The sequence below is a fragment of the Myiozetetes cayanensis genome, unplaced genomic scaffold, assembly GCF_022539395.1.
Source record: "Myiozetetes cayanensis isolate MyiCay16 unplaced genomic scaffold, myiCay2020 scf17, whole genome shotgun sequence".
NCBI lineage: Eukaryota > Metazoa > Chordata > Aves > Passeriformes > Tyrannidae > Myiozetetes > Myiozetetes cayanensis.
Window position 1 is genome coordinate 8,385,916 of NW_026087378.1, and position 24,286 is coordinate 8,410,201.

The 24,286-nt window shown below is 38.0% G+C and overlaps 1 protein-coding gene and 1 long non-coding RNA gene across 9 annotated transcripts in view; one reads left to right on the plus strand and one right to left on the minus strand.

The window, feature by feature from the left end:
* Window positions 1-24,286, plus strand: part of EBF1 (EBF transcription factor 1) — a 270,443-nt gene that overhangs the window by 236,755 nt on the left and 9,402 nt on the right. For all 8 annotated transcript variants that reach the window (XM_050312000.1, XM_050312001.1, XM_050312002.1 and 5 more), the window contains exons 11-14: window positions 3,167-3,255; window positions 21,431-21,496; window positions 22,103-22,280; window positions 23,747-23,926. In XM_050312000.1, coding sequence (XP_050167957.1) covers window positions 3,167-3,255; window positions 21,431-21,496; window positions 22,103-22,280; window positions 23,747-23,926 — 513 coding nt within the window. The remainder of the gene's footprint in view (window positions 1-3,166; window positions 3,256-21,430; window positions 21,497-22,102; window positions 22,281-23,746; window positions 23,927-24,286) is intronic.
* The window catches only part of LOC126638265 (uncharacterized), an 87,342-nt gene continuing 71,172 nt past the window's right edge, over window positions 8,117-24,286 (minus strand). Inside the window, exon 3 of the long non-coding RNA XR_007628563.1 lies at window positions 8,117-8,248. This is a non-coding gene — a long non-coding RNA (uncharacterized LOC126638265). The remainder of the gene's footprint in view (window positions 8,249-24,286) is intronic.

Genomic DNA, 24,286 nt, shown 5'->3' on the forward strand with positions numbered 1-24,286 from the left:
AGTCAGTTTGGGTTGGTATACAAATTGCTTCCATTAGCCTTGGGACCTATTTGAATTTAGCATAGTTTTTTAAAGTTAGGAGTACTTTCAATAGTACTTTTAAAATATAGGGTAATGGGAATGCATTTTAAGTACCATATGTGTTAGCTTGTTTTTAATGTATGGATGTCAAGAACACAAACAGAGGGTTTGTATTTCTTATTGATTCTTTTTTTCTAATCACGGGGAAAAAACCCATTATTTGAATTAGAGCCCTGAGAAATGTGTTATTGTGGATGGACTTCAACAGCAGAGACTGGGGCAGAGGAAAGCCCTGGAGGAAGGTGGTGTCTGACCCTGGACATCAGCTGCCACTGAGCTCTGGCTCCTCTGCAATGCTTGGACATCAGAATATCCCCTTTTCTTTGGAGTTTTGTCAGCTGCTGACACAAAACTCATGTGGCTTTAGTGCTGAAGGTGGGGTTAAGTATGTAAACAGATCTCTTTCTTTTGAGAGATGAGTAATTACTTCTGACTTGGACTGTAAATGAACAAGGACTGATATTGTCCAGTCTGTGGTTGCATGCTCAGGCAACTGAAGATTTCGTTGGGTTTTTTTTTCTATTTTATCTGTTACTGAAAGGGTTGAACAGTTATGCACTAATGGTGATATTTAACAACTACAGTTTAGGACCCAATCCTGCAGATTGCTGTGTGCAGCCTCTCCCCACCACTCAGCTAAAGCTGAAGCTATTTGAAGCAAAAAGTTTTCACTATCTCTCACAGGATGTGTGATGTCTTGTGAGATTGGACCATAAAATTAACTTTTTTTTTTGGTCATTTAGTTCAGAAAATACTCAGAGGAAATACTCTGTGAATTTCAAATGTGTTGAATGTGTGGGAAGATATGAGAAAATGACTGCTAACTCTGGGGGGATTTCAGAACTGGCCTCCATTTATAATACTGCAGAATTTAGTAACTACTTTCCCAAAGGATCTAAAGGGAAAATGGCCATAAACTAGACTGAATTAGAGGAGAAACACATTTGGCAGAACGACGCTAAAATCTTTGAACATATTTGCAGAAGAAATGTAAATTTGAACTGTAGGGGGTTTTTTTAATCTTATCAGTGAACGGTTATTTTGGTAATAAATATAAATAGCAGTAAATTAACTTATTGTAAAACTTGAAGATGGTTTAAACTAAGCATGTCCGCGATAAGAAACCTTGTAAGTAACTCAAAGGTAACAAAACTAGGGGCTTGCAAACCAGGGAACTGTAAACTGATATTTTCTGCAAAACTATGCAATAGAGAGATCAAGGTGTGAAAGGAGACTTGGAAAAAAGGCCCAACCATCCCAAAACTAGAAAGGGCACAAGCAGGGGAAAAGCCATATTCTTACCCCTTCCATATAAGACCTGAATATAATTAAAAGATCAGATTCAAATATTCCTGATGAAAGGAAATGTATGCAAAAAACTCCAGCCAAACAAAAAGACTAAAGGGATACCATGACCTCTGGGGTAATAAAAAAGCTCAGAAAGTAAAATCCTGAAGGATTTCTCGTCTGGCTTTACCATAATATTGTAAGAGTAATTTTAGGATATGATCAGAAGATTCCTTTCTGATATTTGAGGAATGCTGAGGTTTTGCTGGACCAGGGATTAAATATTAGTTTCACGATAACATGAAGATCTTTAATTTTAGGAGTACAAAAAAATGTTCTGTTCACTCAAAATTTGGAAGTATGGACAGGCTGTGCCATGTTGGTCAGTGTGATGGAGCTGTGTGACTTGCTGTGGGATAAGCATCATTGAACCACATGAGAGTCCTTGCACAAGTGAGGCTGGGAGATAGAGTCTGATGCTAAATCTCTTTGAAATACTCTAATAGCATCATTCTAGCCAAATAATAAAGTTCATAATAAGAACCTCATAAAGGTGTAAGATATATTCATAAATTAGTAAGCAGATCTTGTGCAAGAAATAATTGTGCTTGGTGTTAATAAGCTAAGACAAGAAAAACTTTAAAGTGATTCAAAAATGAAAAAAAAAAATTTCCCACCAAAAAAAGCTGAAAATATAAAAATCCACATTGGAATTTTTTTTTTTTTTTTTTTTTTCATTTAACTCAAAAACTTGCAAACAAATTGCTGTGGAAAATTCCACCATCTCTATTGGCATGGGAGAGTCAAGATGCACTGTTGTTTAGAGATGCTCAAGAATGCTTGACTGTTGTTCCAGTTCACCAAAGCACTTAGGAAATTTTAAGCACATGTTGAAGTCTCACTAACATCTGAGTTTTAAAGTGATCATATGACTGGAAATATAGCTAGAAGGTCATTCAGTGCAGTCCCCTGTAATTATAGGCAATCATATAAAAAACATAATATGCTCAAATTTGCTTTGCTGAAAGCGAATGGGTTTAAGTATGTGCTTACAGATAAGCATGTGCTTAAAGGCTTGACACAATCAGAACTTCCATTAATGCAGACAGACCAGCATTTTCATGAAGATTAAAGTGTTCCAATTCCACTATTTCTATCCTCCATTTTATTGGACAAGGACTAGAGAAAGATGAAGTAAAAAATATAGATTTTTTTCTTTAAATTAATTAAGACTTTTGGAACAGTTTAGTGCTGATTGGAGCCTGGCCTGCTGAAGTCAGTGTTGATGAGTAAAAAATAAAGCTTCTGCCAAGACAAATACATGTATTTCACAACAAAATTATTTGTGAACATTGCACATGGAGCATATTAAATCTATAATCGAGTCTGGAACAAGAAAGTCTCCTGAATATTTACTACTTTGGTCTTCCAATCACAAAGGACCTTCCTCATAATATATAAGGAGGGAAAACCCAACATTACATATGGGGTATTTATCAGATTAATTTCATTGTGCCTTTCAGAGATAATAATTGCTTCCTATTTGGAAGATGTATGCAACATTTCCAAATTTTTCCAGCAACCTTGTTGTAGGAACTGAAGTGGTAAGGTTTGGTTTGCTGTTTGAAGGAAAGCCCCAGAAACGACCTCGAATCGTGCTTGAACCAAAATTTCACAGGGTGTGCTGATTTCAGTAAAAGGGGATTGTGATCCTTCCTTGGTCTCTCGATGCCTTTGCCCACTGTCACAGTCCAGCGATGCCTTTGTCACATCACGATGTTGTTTGTTGTTGTTTCAGCTCTGAACGAACCCACCATTGACTACGGTTTCCAAAGGTTACAGAAGGTTATCCCCCGGCACCCTGGTGACCCCGAACGCTTGCCAAAGGTCAGCACAAAGTTTATTGTTTTATTAAATATGGTAAAGATGTTTTACTGCATGTCTTTGTCTGAAAGTGCAAGACTCTACAAACGTGATGGTCCTGGTTTGGTACCCAACCCAGAGAAGCTGAAACAGAGGCACGACCAAGAAAGCCCAATCAACAACTTCCACTGCAGGCTTAGGAGACTTCTGTGACCTTCTCAGTCACAGCTAACTCAAACAGCTCTTGCCTTTGTTAAAAGCAGATCTTTCTCCGTGTTCTAAAATATTTTTAAAATTAACATATTTCTGGTTACTGTTTTGGGACCTGAGCAGCTTATTCATAGGAGGATGATGCTTTTTGGTTTTGGTATCACAGCAGTACTTGCCAGCATAATTCTGAGAACTTCACTATTGATAAAATCAAGTTATTTGGATCTTGAGGGAATGTGTGTCCATTGTGCTGGACCATGTATTGCTTTAGGATAATAATGATTATATATGCTGGTTTTTGCAGGATTGCTGATATAATTGTGTAGTGAAGTGATGTTTGTTCCCATGAAAATCAGTGAGAGATTTTTGTCCGTTTCTGTCAAGTAAAAGCTGTGGGAGAAAAAACATAGTTCACATATGTGAAAACACTGTCTGGGACTGCACTCAGGTCTGTTCTTGCTACCTTGCACGAATTTGCAGTGAGTTTTGTGATATACTGGAGAAAGAGATGGGATATTTGAAAAAGCGTTGCTTGTTGCCACAGGAACTCTGAGCTGGAGTCACTATCTGTGACCAGCTGCCACCACGTATTTTATCTGCTCTAACATCAGGGCTGTTACCGAGCAAGTTGGGGAGTCAGAACACTCCCTATGGAAAGGAAGATGTGAATTTGCAGACCTGAGACACGTAACAAATTAATTGTTGAATTAATGCATGTCCAGGATAGCCTTTGTGACTGGGTACTACTTGTGACCTTTCTTCTGTAACTTCCTGAGCTGTCCTCAGGTTTTCACCAGGGATTGTTGTAGGCTTTAAATAGTTAAATTTCTAAAGTGTTTCAAAGGTGAGATTTCATGAACACTGTACATTCATTTATTTAGTTTCTTGACAGAAGTAAAATTCAGTGAGTGACTTTTTTACGGGCTTGCTCGGTCTTTTATCTTTGCCTAGGAAGGCTGCAGACTCTGGTTTTGGGGTCACTGGTGTGTTGTCCTTCCTTTTGCCACCACAGAAACACGCTGTCCTGGAGATTTACATTTTCCATTGGCTCTGTTCACCCTCTGCAAGCTGTCCCCTTCCCTGACTTTTGGACAGATTTGCAGCAGGACACAGCTTTCATGGCTTGTCAAATTTCCATCCAGAAGTGCAACCCTTTCCAAAGAAAGAGAGCATCCTTCTGTAGGGGCTTTTTTTTTCATCTGTATCGTGCATCTGCTGCCAAATGTGCTTGTGGAAAAAAATTGTTTCTGAGAAAAGAAGCAGCCCAGCCTTCACTATGCACTAGGTATTTGCACGGCCCAAAAGAAATGCTGCAAAACTTCCCTGAACCTGACATTCCAGCTGACTAGTGGATGGCTCTGGCTTTCATCTAAATTAGGAAATTTAAATAAAATAAGACTGAGCAGTTCCAAGCAGGGCTATGAAGCTGAGGGTTGTAGAGCATCACCAGTCTCTGCAGTAATTGGGCTCCCTTTCTGACACCAGTGGCCCCAATGGGATCCTGAGGAATGCTCCTTTGTGGGAATGCAGCCACCAGGTTGAGCATCCTCCTCTTTCCCATTTAGACTGAGACTGTTACCACGCATTTCTGCTCCCCAGTGTCATGGGACATAAAACAGGCAGAAGAGACCTTCATCTAGCTCCATATCCCAACTCCAACATTTAGCAGGTATTTATGGATAGGATATGAGGGTTAGTCCAGAGTCATCTGTCCCCTATACACCCTCTTTGTTTGGACTATCTTTTAAGCTATTTTTTCCAAATCTTTAAATCAAGGGAAGTTGTGGTTATGTGTGCAGAGTTGTGACGTTATGGCCAAAAAAAAGGTTACTTCTTAAGGGTTGAACAAACTCAGTGACGAAACACGATGCAAGCTTAGAGGGAAATAGGAGGAAGAGAGGACCTTTTTTTTTTGTCTTTGGGTAATTCCTTCTGTGGAAGCTTGAAGGTTGGACCTCAAGTTCAAGACTCATTAATATGCCATGCACAGAGGCTGAATGCAGCAGGGGTTGGCACATGTCGACTTCTGTATTTGAGGTACTGATGGTTCAATTCCCAGCATCGCTCGCTGGCTCCAGGATCACAACCAAGGACGCAGTGAGTCTGTGCTGGGTGAGCACAGCACAGTGCTCTTCCCCATGTCATTAAACCAGGAAGGGCTTTGGCAGTATTCCACTACAGACAATTCTCAGTGGCTACTTAGAAGAGTGTTGGAAGCCATATGGCTTCCACAGTGGAACCACGGGCAGAGAGGGCAAACGTTTGAGAGAAGCAGCAGAGAGGAGATCAGTGCTCAAAGCTTTCAATACCCTTTCCTCCCTTTACCCCAGCATCCTGCCAGTGCATCCTCACTTTCTGTTCATTAAAAAGCTTGTGCTTATCCATTAAATAAATAAACCAAAACACATTTCTCTAATTGCTGCTAGGGTTTGTGGCCATTATTCCATTGAAACACTGCTGATGAATTAGAGATCTTTCAAGAAGTAGAAATGGTTACAATTGTTGTGTTCATAAGGGCATGTTGTCCTTCCCATGGACCATCCAGAGCATTCTGCAGTGTGACTTATCCCTGCAGTCAAGGAGAACTGTTGAGGCCATCAACTGAGTGTTAGCACATGCTCTGCCCTCCACAGCTAGGGAGTTAACAGCATTTCTAAAACCATTGAGGCTATTTCAGAAGTTTGATCTCTACTAGTTTAGAACCAGTATTTTCAGAAGTGCTCATTATTTATGCCTGGGATTAATTTTTTTAAGATGTTCCTGTTTTTTAAATGTTGCTATCTGCTGGAAGCAAGCAAAGAAAAGAAGACAGGTTTAATACTTTTTTACTCATTTCCAGTACTTCAGTAGCCAAATTCCAGCAGAGAATGTCCTCCCACAGTGAGGAGAATGGGAGCACCTGGGAACCAGGGTCTTTGAACTGCTGGACTGACTGTTGATGTAGAAATGTGTTTAAAGTGGAATTGCAATATATAGTTTCTGGAGAAGAGTGAGAGATGATGTTGGCAGCTGGGCTATGGAGCCAGCTATGAGCCAGAATCCTGTTCCCTTGTACAGAGCAGGTCAGGGAAAACAGCCAGTGGAGGGATGTCACTAGCAGATGTGCATGTCTGTACATACACACCCATATACACCAAGAGGAGAGACAAGAGGTGGCGGGATTAGCACCCAAAGCTTGGAATGAGATCAAGTACCAGGAGTGTGCTGGGCAGTGTAGTCTTTCCTTTCTAATACAGGCAGGAGGCAGATCAGAGGAAACAAGAGATCTCTGGGGAGAAGTGAAAAGGAATACCATGATGCTAATGTTAAGAAATTGTATCATCCTGTAGGAGCAGTCTGTAGAGAGCCTGCCTGTGGAGCTGGGGAATAACCCTGCACGTGTGTGTGCACCATTTCCATCTCATGTGTTTGCATATGTGCCCACAAATGAGCACATATTGTTGGTTCTTGTGTACAAAACTGCAGTGGAGATCACTGAAGAGTTCAGATCCCAACAACATGTTGAGTCTATTAAGGTTAATTTGTGTAACTACCCTGCAATCCTTAAAATAAATCCCTGGCAGATACGTTGTGATTCTGCAATTTTGTTAAAACTGTGCAGCTATAGCTGTAAAACAGCTTCAACTGTGAGCTAGATTTGAAACACATTCATCCTAAATGATTTAATAGCAATGATTCCTCTTTATATGCACTTTTCTAGATTTTATTTGCCATTTTCACCACTCTTACAACTCATCACTTTTGTTTAGATTAAGCAACAAGATTGTTCACTCGGTGTTTGAGAAGCAAGTCACTGCATTGACCCCCTCTGTGATCTGACGTCCTCTCCCTTCCCAGTCTGTTGCTTCAATGCTTTCTAGGGCACCCCTTATCCCTCCTGAAAGAGACCTTTACTTCTGGTTTCTCTTCATGTAGATGAAAGTGGAGCCTCTCTCTCTCTAGTGCACAGGGGCCTCCCTGCTGAGCAGAGAGAACAGGTAACCAGGATCCTTCTTCCCTTCAGCTCCTTTTCTTTGGTCAGTCATTGACCCCCCCCCAGATATATTCCACCTCCTCGCTTAGGACACTAATAGAAGACAGGTGGTTATTAGGAATCAGTGGCTGGAAAAAGCAGTTGTCTTTTTCCATATGAAATCCCACAGACCTGCCCTTTATCCATCGTGACATGGGTATTGTTTATATTGCAAATAAAGGTTGTCTCTAAACGTGGGTGGTTGGCCCAGGCTTGCTACTGGAGGTTAAAATAGCAATGAAGACAAGGCAGCTCAGGTTTGCTGCTTCACACAGACCCAATGGAAATTCCAGGAAGGGTCTCCATCTGCTAACTCAACATACTGGGCATTTTAATCCAAGTTAGTAATTTTCAGCTAAGAAAACCCCCCCCCCCCCCCCCAGTGTAACAGGAGAATTGTTACAAAACTTTTATATTAAGTTTGGGCAGGGAAGGGGAGCATGTGAAGAGGAGCTATTGCAGTTCATCTGTACAGCATGGAGGGCATGGGATGTGCTTGGAGGTTTCTACATTCTATTGTAAAATCTATAGGAATGTGAGACCAGAGTTAAGGTTGGTATTGAACCCTTAACAGTTGCTTTGTTTTGTTTTTTTTTAGCATTTAGTTGATTGATAGTTTTGTTTAGGTTTTGTTTAGGTTTTGGGGGTTTGGTATTTTACTTACCCTATTAAAAAGGTTCAAGGAGAGAGTTTCAAAGCTGTTGAGAAGATGACCAAAATGCCGAGGGAACTGTGAAAGCATCACCCTTGTGGCATGGTGGATGTCAGAGGCATGTCTGGGAATCTGCAAAGAGTCTGAAATGAGGGAGATAAGGGACAGAGCCAGAGCCACGTCTCGCTGAAGGGCAGAGCCACACACACATGGCTGGCAAGGAGCCCTTTCCTTTCTGAAGGTCAACAGTGTGCATACACATTTCAGTGAGCTTTCTTTATAAGTGGGTCAGCATTTACTCAGCAAATGAGCAGATGGTGTAATTTAGAATCTATGACAAAACTTTTAATAGATCAGGGCTAACATGATGACAAGGAGCTCTGCATCTTTCTCCATTCCCGATTTCTGCTTTGCCTTGGGGTAAAAATCATGCCTGGATTGGATTTTCTGGTCTGCACATTCCATCTGAGCGACTTGAACCACTTGTTTGAACATCCTGTAAGAGGGATCCCCACATTTCTCTGTTCCTGCATCTTTATTGGTTTTAAATACAACAATTAACAAGAAGACACCAAACAGGTAAACACGGTCCCTTTGAGGACCAGAATTTTTGAAGGAAAAAGCCACAGTTTGAAGAAAGTAACAAAGGCTGCATTTGTGTATTTTACTCCATGGAGCTGAAAATATCTAGTAAATTGATCCCGTGGGAGTAATAAATACACATTACTTTATCTTGTACTTCATGTCCTATACCCCTGAGCCTTGATAGAACAACACCACTTAATAGACTTAAAAAAGAGTAATTACAGTCATTGGTTGTGTGATATTTCAGCCCTTCCAGCCCTGCCTGACCTTCTAATTTAGCTCACCGTGTCTAACTAATGCATTTATATTCATCTTTTATGAAGCATGTGTAGTACAAAATTGACTTTGCAGCCTTTAGCAAGCTGTCTTACCAGGTTTAGGATTGGGTTAGTACAGCGTACTGTATAGCATATGTACATTTACAGCAGAATTTTGCACGCATATGGCTCTGATCATCTATTACTTTTTATCCTTTTGGAAATAAAATAAAAAAATATTTATTCCATTTCATCTTCCCCTCCCCTTCCTAAAGCTTTTTTTTTTTTTATTGTGGTATTATTTACAGCTAAACATGCAGGCAGAAGGATGCAAGCATTTTTAAAATGATTACCACTAATGTTTCTACTTGTCAGAAGTGCTTAAATTTTCCTGCACTTTGTCTAAAAACTTAGCACTTTTACCTTTTAAGAATTACAAATTTCTAAGATCTTACCAAGCTGATTTACAAACACAGCTGACAGTTTATGATGAATGATGTTGAAAAATGTACAATATGTTTCTCTGTCATTTCTGTGCATGTATATATTAAGAAGAAGATTAAGAAGAGAGAGAACCCCCTCTGAAAGAAACCCTTGAGTTAGAGAGCACACACACAAATCTCTCTCCTGTGTTTCCTCATAACTTCCCGCTCACTTCACTCATCCAGTGGAGCACAATTGTTCTCTGTGCATTTTCTCCCACCATATGGTATCCTCATTACCATACACTAAGGGTCCATATGGGGAACTTGTGAAGTGAACTGTATTCATTTTAACTGCCAGATGAGCAGCCTTTTGCTTTGCAAGCTTAGCTTAAGTCATCTGCTGTCTTTATGTTGTTATGGCAACATAGCACCAATAAAAAATTCTAATCTACTGTAAGTGTCTGGGATCACAGTATTTTAAATGCTCACGGTAACTGTCCTCTCAGTGAGGCTGCTTGTTCTTTTAGTGGGACAAAGGGTTATTGTCAACTCCAGCAGGTGGCAGTAAAGAAATTGCTTCTTTTTTTAAAAACATTTTTAAAAACAGATATATTTTTCCTTTTCCCCCATCTCCCTTCACCTCAGAAAGTCATGGAATTACACAGCGTGGTCAGTCCTTTACATTTCCTAGGATTTCTGATGCTCAGGTCAGAATCGCAGGTGATACTTTTAAGTTGCAACTCAAATATTAAAGATAGCAAAGTATGAGACTGCAGAGGCAGCTCGGGCACTTTATTGACAGCAGAGATCAAGGCTCAGCTACCACTTCACCAGGATTCTGATGCCTCCACAGCCACACACAGTTTTGGAGCTGTTTTCTAGCTATATTTCCAAACTCCTGAATCAAACACAAAGCTAATTAAGAATATTGTATAGTAATGGAAATAGGCAGCAGCATCCTTAAATATAAATCATTTTCACCTCTGCAGGCCACATGATATGTTGCATCTCTGTCTCCCTGTCTGCACTGAAAGTGAACGTTTGTAGTCTCAGTTCATCAGTTCACATTAGCCTCATGCTGAATATTTAAACACAGAACAATTTGAACACACCATGAAGAGAGACAGTGACTGCACTTTCACTTGGAACAGCAAGAGCTCATCTAATAATAATTTAGTAAATCAGCCATTTAGTGGCTCAGTTGTACACTGTATTGTGCCAAATAATATTCAGTTCAACTGTATGCTGGTGAAATGGAAATTCAGACTCCAGTCACATGGCACTTTTTTGCTCAATGGAGAGATGAAATGGAAAATCACCCTCCCAACAGACTGTTTGAATGTAGTGATTTATCAAAAATATAGCAGAGTGACAGAATAAACAGAATTTGGTTGTATGGGGTACAATCTATTCTAATTAGGATTTTATTATTGTGGTTTCTCCTGCACAGATTATTTGATAATTCAGGATTTGCATTTTCATCTTCAGTTTATTTTATATATGGGCAGAGAGCAGATCTGTGTAGTTACCACATTGTTACAATCCTTTAAGGCCCAGTCCTGGAAAGCGTGGAGAGTCCTTTATTGCCATATTTTGAGCCCTGGCTCACAGGGAACACCATGCCCCGAGGAGCAATGGGGAAACACAGCTGCTGCCATGGATGTTACCTCATAGCATGAAAGCAAGATCACATTGATTTCTTTTCCCTTTTTAAGTCTATCAAGATTTGTAGGGAAGTGTAATATGTTGGACTAACTGATCTACCTGGAATAAAACAGACAGGCTTTTGGGTCCCCATCCTTGTTACCTGCATGCTGACTGTACCTCTTCTTGCCTGTATCAGTGCCTCTAATAAAAGATATTACCTTAGCCTACAAAACTTGCCTTGGTTGTAACCAGAGACCATTGTAACTTCAGCCAAAGAGCTACACTTTAAGGCTGTCTCTGATGAAGATGGGGAAGAGAGAACATTTTCCTAGAAAGTGTGTTGTGAAGTTTAATTTGCTCCCATTAAAGTGGTGCTTTGAGATCTTTGAACTGAGGGCATTGCAGAAGTGTGAAGTAATGTCTATAATCTCACCTACAGTTTCCATTTCTAGCCTAGTTTTAGGTGTTATGTGGTGGTTTACGTGGTGATGTAAAATATGATTGCCGTGTATTTCTCACAACACAGTCCAATTGAGTAGCAGAAAAAGTATCCTCCAAACCATCATGATGCCATTTAGCAGAGAGTGCTGGAAGCAATAGGAGGCCTGTTGTCGTAATTCTTCTAAGAAATACAGAGCTTCACAATCTCTACCCAGCTGCTGACACTAGAAAACTCAAACATTTTGGTAAAATGAATCAAGCAGTAATGTTTCTTTTATGAGATCTCCTCGGAGGACGGGAAGGTTTGGCACCATTTGGAGATCAGGCTCAGTGATCCATCATAGCAAAGGCAGCTGTCCTGGTGTGTCTCGTAGGTCACTCGATCGAACCGGTGGCTCTTACAACTGTATTATTGCTTATGGAACAGTAATTGAGGCACCATGGTTAAAAATTACCTGGTCTAATAGGCAGTGAACAATTTGCACTCAATACAATTATAAGCCAAATCATTCATTTCATAACACTTGGACTAATTTATTTGTTGACCTTTTAATATCCATAGCTCTTCAGTAGCATTAACTGCAACTCGGACAAAATCTCTTGTTCATTTTACTTTCATTGATTTTTTTTTTTCCACTGAGGCAATAACAGTTGTTTGAGTACAACCTTTTCTTTCTGTTGTAAAAGTCAATCATGTAACTTATGGTGATATAACTCAACTGGACTGAAATGTCCTCTAAGTACAATCTCAGCCTACTTGAACAAACACAGATATGCACTTGGGATTTATTTTAAAGAATGTTTTGGAATATATTTGTGACTATAGATGACAAATGATACATTTGCTGAGAGGAGGATGAAAAAAAGACAGAAGCATTTTTTAAAGCAGTGTCACATATATGTAACCCACTTTTTGTTCATATATTATGGGTGATTCAAGATACAGAAATTTTGGAGTTTGTTAATGTTGTTCCTTAGGATGACCTAAGTGTCTTTAACGCTAGATCCATAATTTCACCTGCACTTAACATCTTGAAGTCCAATTATTTGACAGAATAGAGAAGCTTAACTTTTCCAAATGTGAGCATTTGACATATAAAATGTGTGTAAAAGTATTTTTTAATAAATAGAAAATAATTGGTACTAATATTTTTATAATCTGAATTTTCTTTCATTTTTTTGGCTTTAAACCAGCATGAGAGCTAAGAGGTTGTTATGATCAAAAAAAAGTTACTGAAATATTGATTTATTTTTAAAAATCAGTATTTTGAAGTGATTCTATAAAATATGTTGATGTAGGAAAAAGGACCCCTAGATCATGTAAAGTGCTGTGCCTGCTTTTACATTGTAGAGGTGTACACAGAAATATAGCGTTAACCCTGGGAAATGTTGGATAAATTTAATTTCTTAAATACGTGGTTATTCAACATTTATAATTGCTTGGGATAATTTCCACTGAATTTTAAGAGTGTAAATTAAAAATAATAGTATCAGGAACAAAATATCTTTTGTTTCTGATGAGAAAGCTGAGATATTTTCAGGATATCTGATTGGAGTAACTTCATTGAAGTCGCCTTTCTGAGCCAAGTTCTCTTTGTACAATAAAATACTGTAAGTCTTTTGAACACACAGTTGTAAAATATGGTTGTTACACTCTTGGCATTTTATGCTTCCCTAGAAATTACCACTTGGTATCTGCACCTAATCTCTGGCCTGTCTTTTCATTTCAATTGAGTCTGAAGTGGTCCTTGGCTGTAATGAGAATGCCCCTTTTAAGAAAATTCTTTTAATTATACCGATGATAAAATGTAAGTGAAAGTAGTCATTTGTAGGGGTTATGACTGAGCAGTGTTTTAACTGTAATACTAAAATCTACCAACGTTCTTCCAGTCTCTATTTCAACATTTTTATGCATCCACTCTCCACAGAACATAGTGGAATATCATTGTAGGTCAGAATTTCAATGTGTCTTATTTTTTTCAGTTTTCCTCCTGCTATTAAAAGTAACCTGAACTCTCAATTTCTCACACTTCCTACCTGAAGCATACAAGCCAGAAAAGTGACAGTTTCACAGATCTTAATGATAAGCTGGAACATTTTTTTGGTTTGGTTTAGTTTTTTGGGGGTTTTTTATCCTTCAATTCCTTTTTTTATCCTTTATTCCTTTTTATCCTTAAAAGAAAGTGTGGGTGGGTCTTTAATTACATGTGATTGGATACTTGTTTTTTCTTTTACATAAAAGAGATAACTTGGTATACTTAGATATTTATATGGGTAAATGCATTAATAAAGACCAACTCTGAAAATAAAATTGACAAAACACATATCTACAATTTACACCTTAATTTCTGGATAGCTCCTCTGATTTAACTCATCAGGAATTCTTGCATTGCAGCACCAAATAGAATTATATCTTTCTATAGATGTAAATGCAGTCAAATGAATTATGCCACCCAATACAGTCTAGAATTGATCTAATGTGAGACAAATTTAAAAGTGATACAACTTGACCTGTGTTTGGAAAGTCTCTGCATATACAAATCATAGAAAATAGATATCAACCTCTCTATTTGCCAAGTAAAATGTTTTTCACTCATATAAATCCATACTTTGATATCTACATCGTGCCACATGTAAGTCACATTTAATCTTTTTTTAATCCCTAGTATTCCAGGGAATTTTTCTAATGGGCACAATAATATGATCTATAGAATAAAGCTTCTATAACAGCCTGTGCAGTATTTTTGAATGACAGTCACAGAATTTAGTGCCTCTGTTCATTTTTCCAAATTATTTTAAAGTTTACCTAAGTCCAGACCCTTCAAACAATTCAAAACTTTCTTCTTCTTCCATAAGGGAATGTTGACAATTTCCCAAATATATTTGGGTATATACAATGGTCAGGAGAAGACTTTGAGTAATAGTTCTTTTTTTTTTTTTTTCCTTTATTTTTCCTTTTTTTTTCCCTCTTACAATTCTCATCTGTAGCTGTTTTCCAAGAAATAGGAATGTTAATACTAGCAAGAGAAAGAACTATCAGAAAATCTTACATAATGCAAAACCAAAAAAAATCCCCAAGCCTAAAAACCTAATCTCAGTAATGAATAACTGCTTCAAAGTGCTGCAGGTGCTGGTACAAAGAGTTTGGGATAAATTTAAAAAAATAAATGCCCAAGGCTCCTATCCAAGATGGCCCAGGAGCTGAAGGTAGCAGAGGCACATAAGGGAAATTTAGAGTGGAAAATGTGGTTTTAGGTCATCATGACAAAACTTTGAGATCAAATAGAGGAAAATAATCTAATATTGTTGTTTGCTTGCTTATATGTTCATGGATAAATTGGGAATAATCTTTTGGTAGTCTAGATAGATAGGAATAGTATGAGTCACTGTAACCTGGTGGGAAGGAGGAATTTCTACAGAGGAAGTTGGTGAAGGATTTTCTGTTAGCCATCGAATTCAGTTTTTGTAGACTATTTGTGCTCTGGTTCATATCTCATTTATGTTGTCTCCTAATGATTAACTGGATATGACAAACTGATCATAGTATGAATGATGGGATTGCATAACTGAAGAAAAGTATGCAGAAGAACTGGTCTTTACATGCTGGGATAAATACAGCAGCCTTTTGCAGAGAATGTTTTCCCTCTCATGATCTCTCAGGTTTCAGACTGAGGTTGTCTGTCCTTAGATCCTGACATTAGCAGAGAACTCCAGAGCTTTTGGCAACAAAACTATCCAAATTACTTGCCAGATGCTTCAGTTGATGATAATATGGTGGGAGCATCCAGACTGTCCCCACATCCAGACGATTTATTCAAAGAGTTGTTCCAAACCAGTGATATTAATGCTGGTTTATTCCATGTTACTCTATATCTAGATGAAGTACACATCTGTGCTAGCTACCAATTCTGTTACCATTGTTATGTGCCCATCATTTATGGAAATGAAGACCACCAGCATGAGTAGTGTGGATCAAGAAGGGAGGCTGATACCTTTTCTTGTATCTAAGTACACCATATTGACAGGAAGACATTAGTGGTAAGATGGGATACTTACAAGGACAGACTTACAGGTGATCATCATAATTTTGTTCCTTCTTTTGTCAGCAGTATTTGCAAAGAAGACACTCTGGATGGGATGTGTTTCCCCTATTCCTATGCATTTATCACCTTTGTGGTTAAGAGGTGTTTTAATCATCGATTCTCAGTGTTTATGGCAAGATTCGTGCTTGCATTTGCATTTCAGTGTTTGTTCTTTCTGCTGCCTCATGGAGGCTTTCTATATTTTATTTATAAGGTTGGCTCATTGTGGAGCAGGTGGTAAGGTTATGCATGACTGTTTTTAGTGCTGTAGATTTAGGCTGTGATTTTCAGTTTGGGTGAGGCTGATGAGACTACAATGGCTTGGAAAGGCTAAGGTTCTAGCTCCCACTATAGACTTGTTTTCTGGAAAATGCCAATGAAATTCAGTGTCAGGAATTAAGTGTACTTCCATCCTATAGGCAGTGGTAAGCTCAAGGGGTTTTTTTTTGCCCCTCAAATGAAGTAGGTTGTCTTTCACTCTCCTTTTGCCTTCCTCTCTTTGTAATACTTATATGGTGTTTACTTCTTTGGTGTGATTCAATTACAATATATGGAAACAATTCAGTTGTTTGTTAGCTGGAAGTTTTCATCTTTGTGTGATTACAAATATCTTTTTAGAGAAATGGCCCTGTTGTTTTATACTTCCCATTAGGCTGGCACAGTTCCTTCAGTTTTACAGTAAATGGAGGATCTTTACATTTTGAATGGCTTTTAGGAGTCTTTCTAAAACTATAACTGCTGAAAATGATACAATAATGCAGCGCTCAGTGTTGATGTGGAGAGATGAGAGGTTCTGGACAGGATGAAACTCTTGTATAGCAGGCTCAGTGACTGGCATTTTAGATCTTTGGAATCCTGTTAAAAATCTTTCTACCAAAATGCTGGATTTGCCTTTATACTTGAAAGGGGTGTTTGCAATTTTATCTTTTAAAACATAATGCATACACAAAGTTTAAATTTAAAACTTAATTCTAACCCATATTATTCACTATCACATTTATAGTTCATAATTTATATTTCTATTATATTTATGTTTCTATTATATCACCCATTGAAAACCAAAGGGAAAGTTTGAGCGCAAATTACTTTAATTTTGACTAGAAATTTCAGAACGTGACCTTTCCAAGGTGAAGGAGTGAACTGGAGTCTGATGTTGAGCATTTTGACTCTGCAGAAGTGGTTTTTTTTGCAAGTAACCATGAGAGTACGAAGTTAGAAGGCAGAGCCAGGAGGTCAGACATAAGAGTCAAGGAAGTATGAATGACATCATCATCCCTAAGTACCCTCTCACAAGATGAATGAGCTCTCTCTTGTATTACAATGCTAAAGAGCATTAGAAGGTGATATGATATCTAGACAACACATAAGATAAATGCCTCAGAGTATGCTAGAACAGCTTCCCCCCCACGCCCTCCACAAGTTCATAAATCCTTTGGTGGTCTCAATTATACAGTATGTGGCTGATGAGCATTATATGTTGTGGTCAGCTTCTTCTTGACAAAATTCATTTAGCTTTAACAAGTACCTTGAACATTATCTAATTTAGTTTCTTAAGCCAAACAACTCAGTGTAGCTCTAGATACCCCTTATCTCACTAGACTTGTGGCCCTTTTGGGACACAGAGTGTGGTTTTTTCACTAGTTTCTGAATAAAAAGTAAGCAGATGTCACCAGAAGAAATATCCCACCTCTTTTAAAGCTAACACAAAATGTGTTTGTCATGATAAAACTTGACACAAAATGTTTTCATCTTGATAAAACTTGAAATGCAAGTTTCATGGTCTTAATGAATTCCTCCTGAAGGGAATGCATACCTCCAACAAAACATGCAAAGGTGCTGTAGGGTTCAAGGCACGTTCAGTCAGAAGTGGATTCAGTCTGAATTTCAGTTGTTGTGCTTCAAAAGCATCATTCTGATATGATCTTGCAATTCATCACTTTTCTACGGTGATTTTGAAATATGCAAAGTTGCAGCAGACTTCACTACCCAGACCCTTTTTTTCTTATGTAAACACCCCTTAGTAAGTTTAGAAGAAAAATATTTAATTGCATTTATGTTTCAAAAATTTAAAAAGTCCAAATCCCTCTGTAGAAAATCAGCTTCAGTTTGAAATAAAAATGTACTGTGGATTTTTGGTGTGTAGCTGCATGGACTGCAATGTTCTAATGCATCATATTTAAGTACCAAAGTAATTTTTCCTTTTATTAATATTTGCTCAGCTGTTGTTGTTATAGAAATAGTGTTCATTTGAAACAAAATGTGAGACAAGGAGACCCTCACTGTAGCTCTAACTAAATGCTGCAAAGTCCTTTATTCTAGACTAAAAACTGTCAGACTTTTAGCATTAATAGAAGAGTGGATCTTCCTTGACAAATGCCCCCATAAATTAGATATTAGCTTTAGTCAAACTCTGTCTCTCTCAGAAAATATTTCCACTTGCATATTCAATTGGAAGGACCTTACATGATGCCCACTTACTGCTATGAAAATCTGGGCTTCTGAGATGAAGGCAAAGAAGAATTGCTGTGAACAAAAGAATATCTGGAATGGCAGACCTTGAGCTTATGCAGAGATTTCTTTTTATAGAGTGTTAGTTTCACTCACTTCTTGATATGTCTGTCTGCTGCTCTGTCCACCTCTCTATCTGTTTATCTGTCACCATTGCAGTGGTAACATGCAGTATCAATTGGATTTTAAAAGACATAGATCTTTTATACTAGCTGTCTTTTTTTATAATACCTTTTACAAATTTAATCAATGCATTTTAATATACAATATAGTTTAAGTGCAATATACGATAAATATTCAAGCTTCATCTTAAACATGCTCTAGCCTTTAAATTGTTAAAACTGCAGTGCCCTTTCAATCTACTTACATAATGTCATAAAATATACATTTCAAGGTAAATGAAGTCAGCTACTTCAATTTAGTCCCTCAAACTGGTAGTAAATGAGAGGTTAACACTATGGTGCCAAACCCATTATTGAGTAAATTTAGCACCTTGGACAGCTCTGTAAAATCTTTATTGCTTTCCTGACCTGCTCGTCATGTTCTGTCTATGTGTTCAGTGGCTCTCAGCTCTGATTGAAAGGCAATATATTAGATCCCGAACACAAACATGCTCGGGGGCTGCTTCACTGTGAGCGTAATGACATGGAGGTGAGAACAATTTTCTGGTCACCGCAATCCAAGCACCTTGCAAGGTCTGTTGCTCTAACTTATAGAGGACTTTTGGGGCTCCTTTGTATGTGGAGTCATAACAGGGGTTTCTATTGCAATTTAGGCAGAGCTGCAAAGGATTTAAGATGCATTCAGGAAACAAGAAGTTAATATCTTGAGCATGTCTGTAGTAGCATCTTATTGTGTATTTTTAAAGCTAATTTGTGTCTGTAAGAACTGCCGTCAGCTCCGGAATAGGAGGGACCATTATTTGACAGAGGAGGTTTTTTGTGTAACATCTATTTTGTATGATCTGAAAATGTCATAAACAAGAAATGCTTTTATTGTGTGAAAATATTGTTAGAGAAAGTATGAAACTCAAATTTACAGACTCTGAAAATGTTGAAAAAATATAACCATTGACTAGCTAAGAAAATTGAATGCTACTTGTCAAACAGGTTTCAATAAACCATCATGACAATTAGTTTTATTTACATGCAATATGATATGGCATTAAAGAACTTCTAATGTTTAAGAACTGGAATATATTTGATAGTAGGTAGAGCAGCTGTAAGATTCTATGTAATTACCTCATTTTCTAACATGGTCTTCAGTCTCTTTTTAGATGCATTCTAAGGTTTTTAGCTCAGCATTACATAAATAACTATGATTAGTCAGGTAGAGCTGAAATGACTATTTAAACTTTCTCTTTTTTTAGTAATTTGGCATAATGACAGCTTAGGTTAACAATATTCTAAAGCATTTTGTGGGCTCTGTATCACATTCTAATTTTCCATCAGTGAAATATATAGTGCAAACAATTTCTACTGAAGTGAAATAAATCCTAGTTTGCAAAGTCAAACACCTGTGCAGTAATTTTCCATCTAAAATCATGGATTGAGAAAGATACAATTTTTTTAGTAACTTCTCTGCTCTTCTCTGGTTTGCACCTTCAGTGTGAGGAAAAAAAGGACAACTCAGTGTTCTGATGAACAAGGATTGTTTGTACCTGAATGTTGTTTGTAGTCTGTCTGTCCATGATTATCCTGCTAACTGCTGTGGTCAAGCTACACAAAAAACCCCCACTGTAAAACAACAATCACAGCAGAAAACAAACACCAACCTCAAAAATCAAACAAACAAACAAACCAAACAAAAACCAACAGAAAGAGGCTGTAGCAACTTAACTCAGAATCTGTTTCAAATGTAGTGATTTAAAAATCCATCAATTATGCATCACATCTCACTTCATATGTGGAAAATAATTTAAATATGTGTTCTGAGACAGGGGTGTGTGCAGCAGAAGGCAAGCCTAAATGTTTACTGGGAGAACAAAAATCCTCCATCTCATTTTTGAATTTAGGACATTATATATGTCATAAGTAGTTACTGCAGTATGACAACTATTTTATCTTATATTATAGAGAATTTAAAATTGAAAAAAATGCTAATATGCATCTAAAAGCTTGTCATTTGAAGAGTTGTTCAAGGATTTTTGAAGAGGTTATGGTGACAGCAAAATGAACGCAATTATATCTCTATTTTCTGATCAGAGTCTACAGTATATGAAAATTGAGCATTACTGTTTCTTTTTGGTATAAAATATGGCTATTGTGTAAAATATTTTAAGTTTAAAAGTTTAACTTTGTAGAAAACTGTAAAATCCTTAGAACTGGTACTATTTTTGTAAGCTACCTGCAGAAATATGCAATGGTGAATAGCGTCTTTTTGGAACATTAGAGCACTACTTAGGGGCTGGGAACTACAAAAAGACATTGTTTTACTCAAAGGATGTTCTTGACCGGTTTTGATCAGGCAATTGGGAATCTGTTTTGAAAGATTCTTTGAAAGAATAAGATAAAAAAAATTCTTCTGGGTTAATTCTGCAATGCAGTTTTATATTTTCTATCAGGGTTATTATCAGGACACTGTAAAATGTAAGAACACAGGAAATGTTATTATTCCTTGAATGTCAGTATAAAATAATCTAAAACATATTAAATGAATAGGAACAAATGAAAAAATGGAGGGGGAAAAAAATTGCCCAAAATGGAGAACTAAATCCCAGACTGTTTTAAATTCTGCCGTCCATGCAAGGAATTTTTCCAGAAAACACTTCATGGTACTGGGCTGTTCTCTCACACTGCACGTGTTTTACTCTTGGGCATCATTTCATGTACATGGATCCTACCCTGACCTGAGGTATCAGGATACAAACTGAAGAAGCTGAAAGGTTACATTACCGGTAGCATAGGACTGATTGGATATCTGCTGAATGTGGCCTGCTGGGTAAGGTCACAATTCCTGCAGCATGCAATTAGGAATAAAATAAACACATTGAAGGGATTCATAACATGCTCTGAATGACATTGATTGCAGTAATCTAGTAAATGACCTCAGGATTGTATTCTGCAATAAACCGATGAGTGGTTTATCGTGCAGATGGTAGAGACAATTGAGTGATGTATTTTATTTTGCAGCACCAGTGATTCTCACCTTTCGACTTGATTAAGCGTGTGTGTGAATAGGATGAACTAGTGATTTAACACCAGTCAGTGTTCGCTGAGAGTTGTTACAATTAAGGTTTACCTGGTGGGAGGAAAAAAAAATAAAACCTTCCACAAAACACTAATAGAACTAATAGAAGAGAATAAAAGATTCTAATATTTGTTTTCCACCACAAGGAGTTTATTGAACTCAGCAGAATGCATCTGTTTTTGTATTGACAGGAAGTAATACTTAAGAGGGCTGCTGATTTAGTAGAAGCACTCTATGGTATGCCACATAATAACCAGGTAAATGCATTCTACTTCAGCAATTCTTTAACATGGCTATTTCTTAGATGTATAGATAGGGGGCTGAACGTATATAATACTACAGTGGGAGACAAGAATAAATGTAGAGGGCAATGCCATATCTGCAGTGGGGTTTAGTTTGCTTGTTTTCTTTTTTAAAGGGTGTGAATTTAGTGCTTGTAAAAGCAACGTGTTATTAACCCTGGAGGCTTTTGCCCACTTTTACCAGATACTATATGATATGGGTGATGATATGCATTGTGTCTTGCCACCAGTGATTTTTCAATCTTGCCCTAACGACAGCTTTAAGGTGGAGAAAGTCTCAGCTCCAACCCCATTCTGCCAGTTGGTCTTTTTATAGAGAAATGTGGCCGTTGGGACTGAGACTTCCAACTCCCTTACCACAGATGTCAGGATTTGTCACAAGGCAGCAGATCTTATAAGCATTAGCTCTCAGTCAGCTAACTGCTGTAGAAAGAAAAGCATCTAGTTTTTGCCTTTGGACAGGGAACTGTTTCATTTGAGTCTGTAAGAAAAGGTTTGTCAGTCGCATTGGTAACTCTTTTATTCTTTCCCTCCCCCCTCTCCCCCCTTCTTATCCTGTAGGAAATCATCCTGAAAAGAGCGGCAGACATCGCAGAAGCTCTCTACAGTGTCCCCCGCAATCACAACCAGCTCCCCGCCCTTGCTAACACATCAGTCCATGCAGGAATGATGGGAGTGAACTCCTTTAGTGGTCAACTAGCTGTCAATGTTTCCGAAGCCTCACAAGCCACCAACCAGGGTCAGGAGAAGATTCATCTTCCTCTCTCTATGAACCTTTTCTGATAAAAGTCAGGGGAACGTTCAGAGCAGAGGCAGAGGGACGGTTCAGGCAGCCCCATCCCAGACTGTGCACGCCCTTGGAATGACACGGGGCTGCCAGGGAATGGGGCTGCCCCAGCTCGGGAAAAGCACTTCTGCATATCTCTACAAAGCTTTGCATTTTGCTCAGAATAATACTTGTATTTGTGTTTAAATCACACTAATTTTAAACCACTTGAGCATGTACTTAATGTTAAGTACTTGCTTGTATATTTTCCTGAGCATGGATGATCTCTCAGTCTGGGCCTTGTGTAGCACTTCTTTATAATATAAAATTATCCCTTGAATATTTGTCTGGTTTAGTTGGGGATGTAACACTGGCACTGTGTTTTTCTCAGAGTTTGAGACTTCTATAAATTTTACAACTAGCAAAGAATAGAAATATTTGCAAAGACACTTTCAGAGCTTCTCTAATTTTTAAAATAAAGTGGTTTTCACTTTGTATAAAATCAATACTGTTTTAATTCCCACAGTTAAAAATACAAAATAGGTTAAGCACATTTTTGTAAAAGCCCTTTGCATTTTCCCCAGTCCTTTTCTCAGCTCTATATATTATCCAACTTAAAAATTCACTTTAATGAGAAAATATTGGAATGAGGCTGTTTTCTAGGGGAGTTGACAAAATTATTTTGCATTACACTAAAAAAATAGAAATTATTTCTAGATTAAAATATTTTGTGGATGTGCTGTGTGGTAGGAAGAAAAATTGGCATTTTTTCTTTCTGTGCTTCTAGAAACAAATCTTCCTTTATGGATATTTGGATATGAGTTTCTGCAAATGTAATCTCCAGAATTAGGTAGCGATTCAAATTTTAGCTTGCTGCCAAATTTGATACTCATTTTCTACCACATAATGATCAAACTAGGGCAAAAAGACAAAGGATATCCCACTACTTGGAGAAATACACTCTACATTTTCTGAGGTGTGCAGTGAGCAATCTAGCATGAGATGTGTTAACTGAGAGTGACACCAGAAAAGAGTTAACAACAACCACGTGCTTTTAACATACCTTGAGCTGGTATTTGCTCCTCACTTTGAAAATGTAGGTCATGTTTACTCCATTTCCTACAAACAGCTCTTTCAGAGTGAGTGTTCCTCTAACACCCAGTGGTGATCTTTGCTCGAGGGCATGGGTTGCCTGAGGAGCTCTGAAGGTTCCAGCCTCCCTCCTCCTCCTCCTCCCCCCAGCAGTGACCTGGAGCAGGGAGGGTTCACAATTTGGGGTTGCCTGGTGGTTGTGGGGGTCAGTCCTGGCCCTCCCTGTGCACACCATGGCTGGACTAAGCTGCTGCCTTGGTACCGCAGTCACTTGCTTGTAGCTGTTTGTGTGAGAAACTGTTCTGGAGCTGATACCAATTTCTAAATGTATTCCCTCCCCACAAAAGGTTTTACTCGCAACTCAAGCAGCGTGTCACCTCATGGCTACGTGCCAAGCACCACCCCTCAGCAGACAAATTATAACTCTGTCACAACAAGCATGAACGGCTATGGGAATGCTGGAATGTCAAATTTAGGCGGTTCTCCAACCTTCCTGAATGGATCTGCTGCCAATTCTCCCTATGCCAGTGAGTATTACATGGCTTTTCTGTATTTTGCACATTTTCATTAGAGGGAGATGGTGACTTTCCTGTGATACTCAATATTTAGTTTCTATTTTGAGCATTTGAAACAGATCTTTCTCTATTCTCCAAAGCACTGAACCTTTGAGGCACTTTGAAGACACTAGCATTGCCAGAAATGCTCTGCTTTGTTTATTGTTATTACTATTATTATTATCATCACCATCGTTATTAATTGGGAGTCTCATAGCCACTAATAATAATAATAATAATAATAATAATAATAATAATAATATATCTCATTATTTGGTCTGATAGTTTCATAACTTACCTTATAAGAAACACTGTCCTCGCCATTGACTTCTG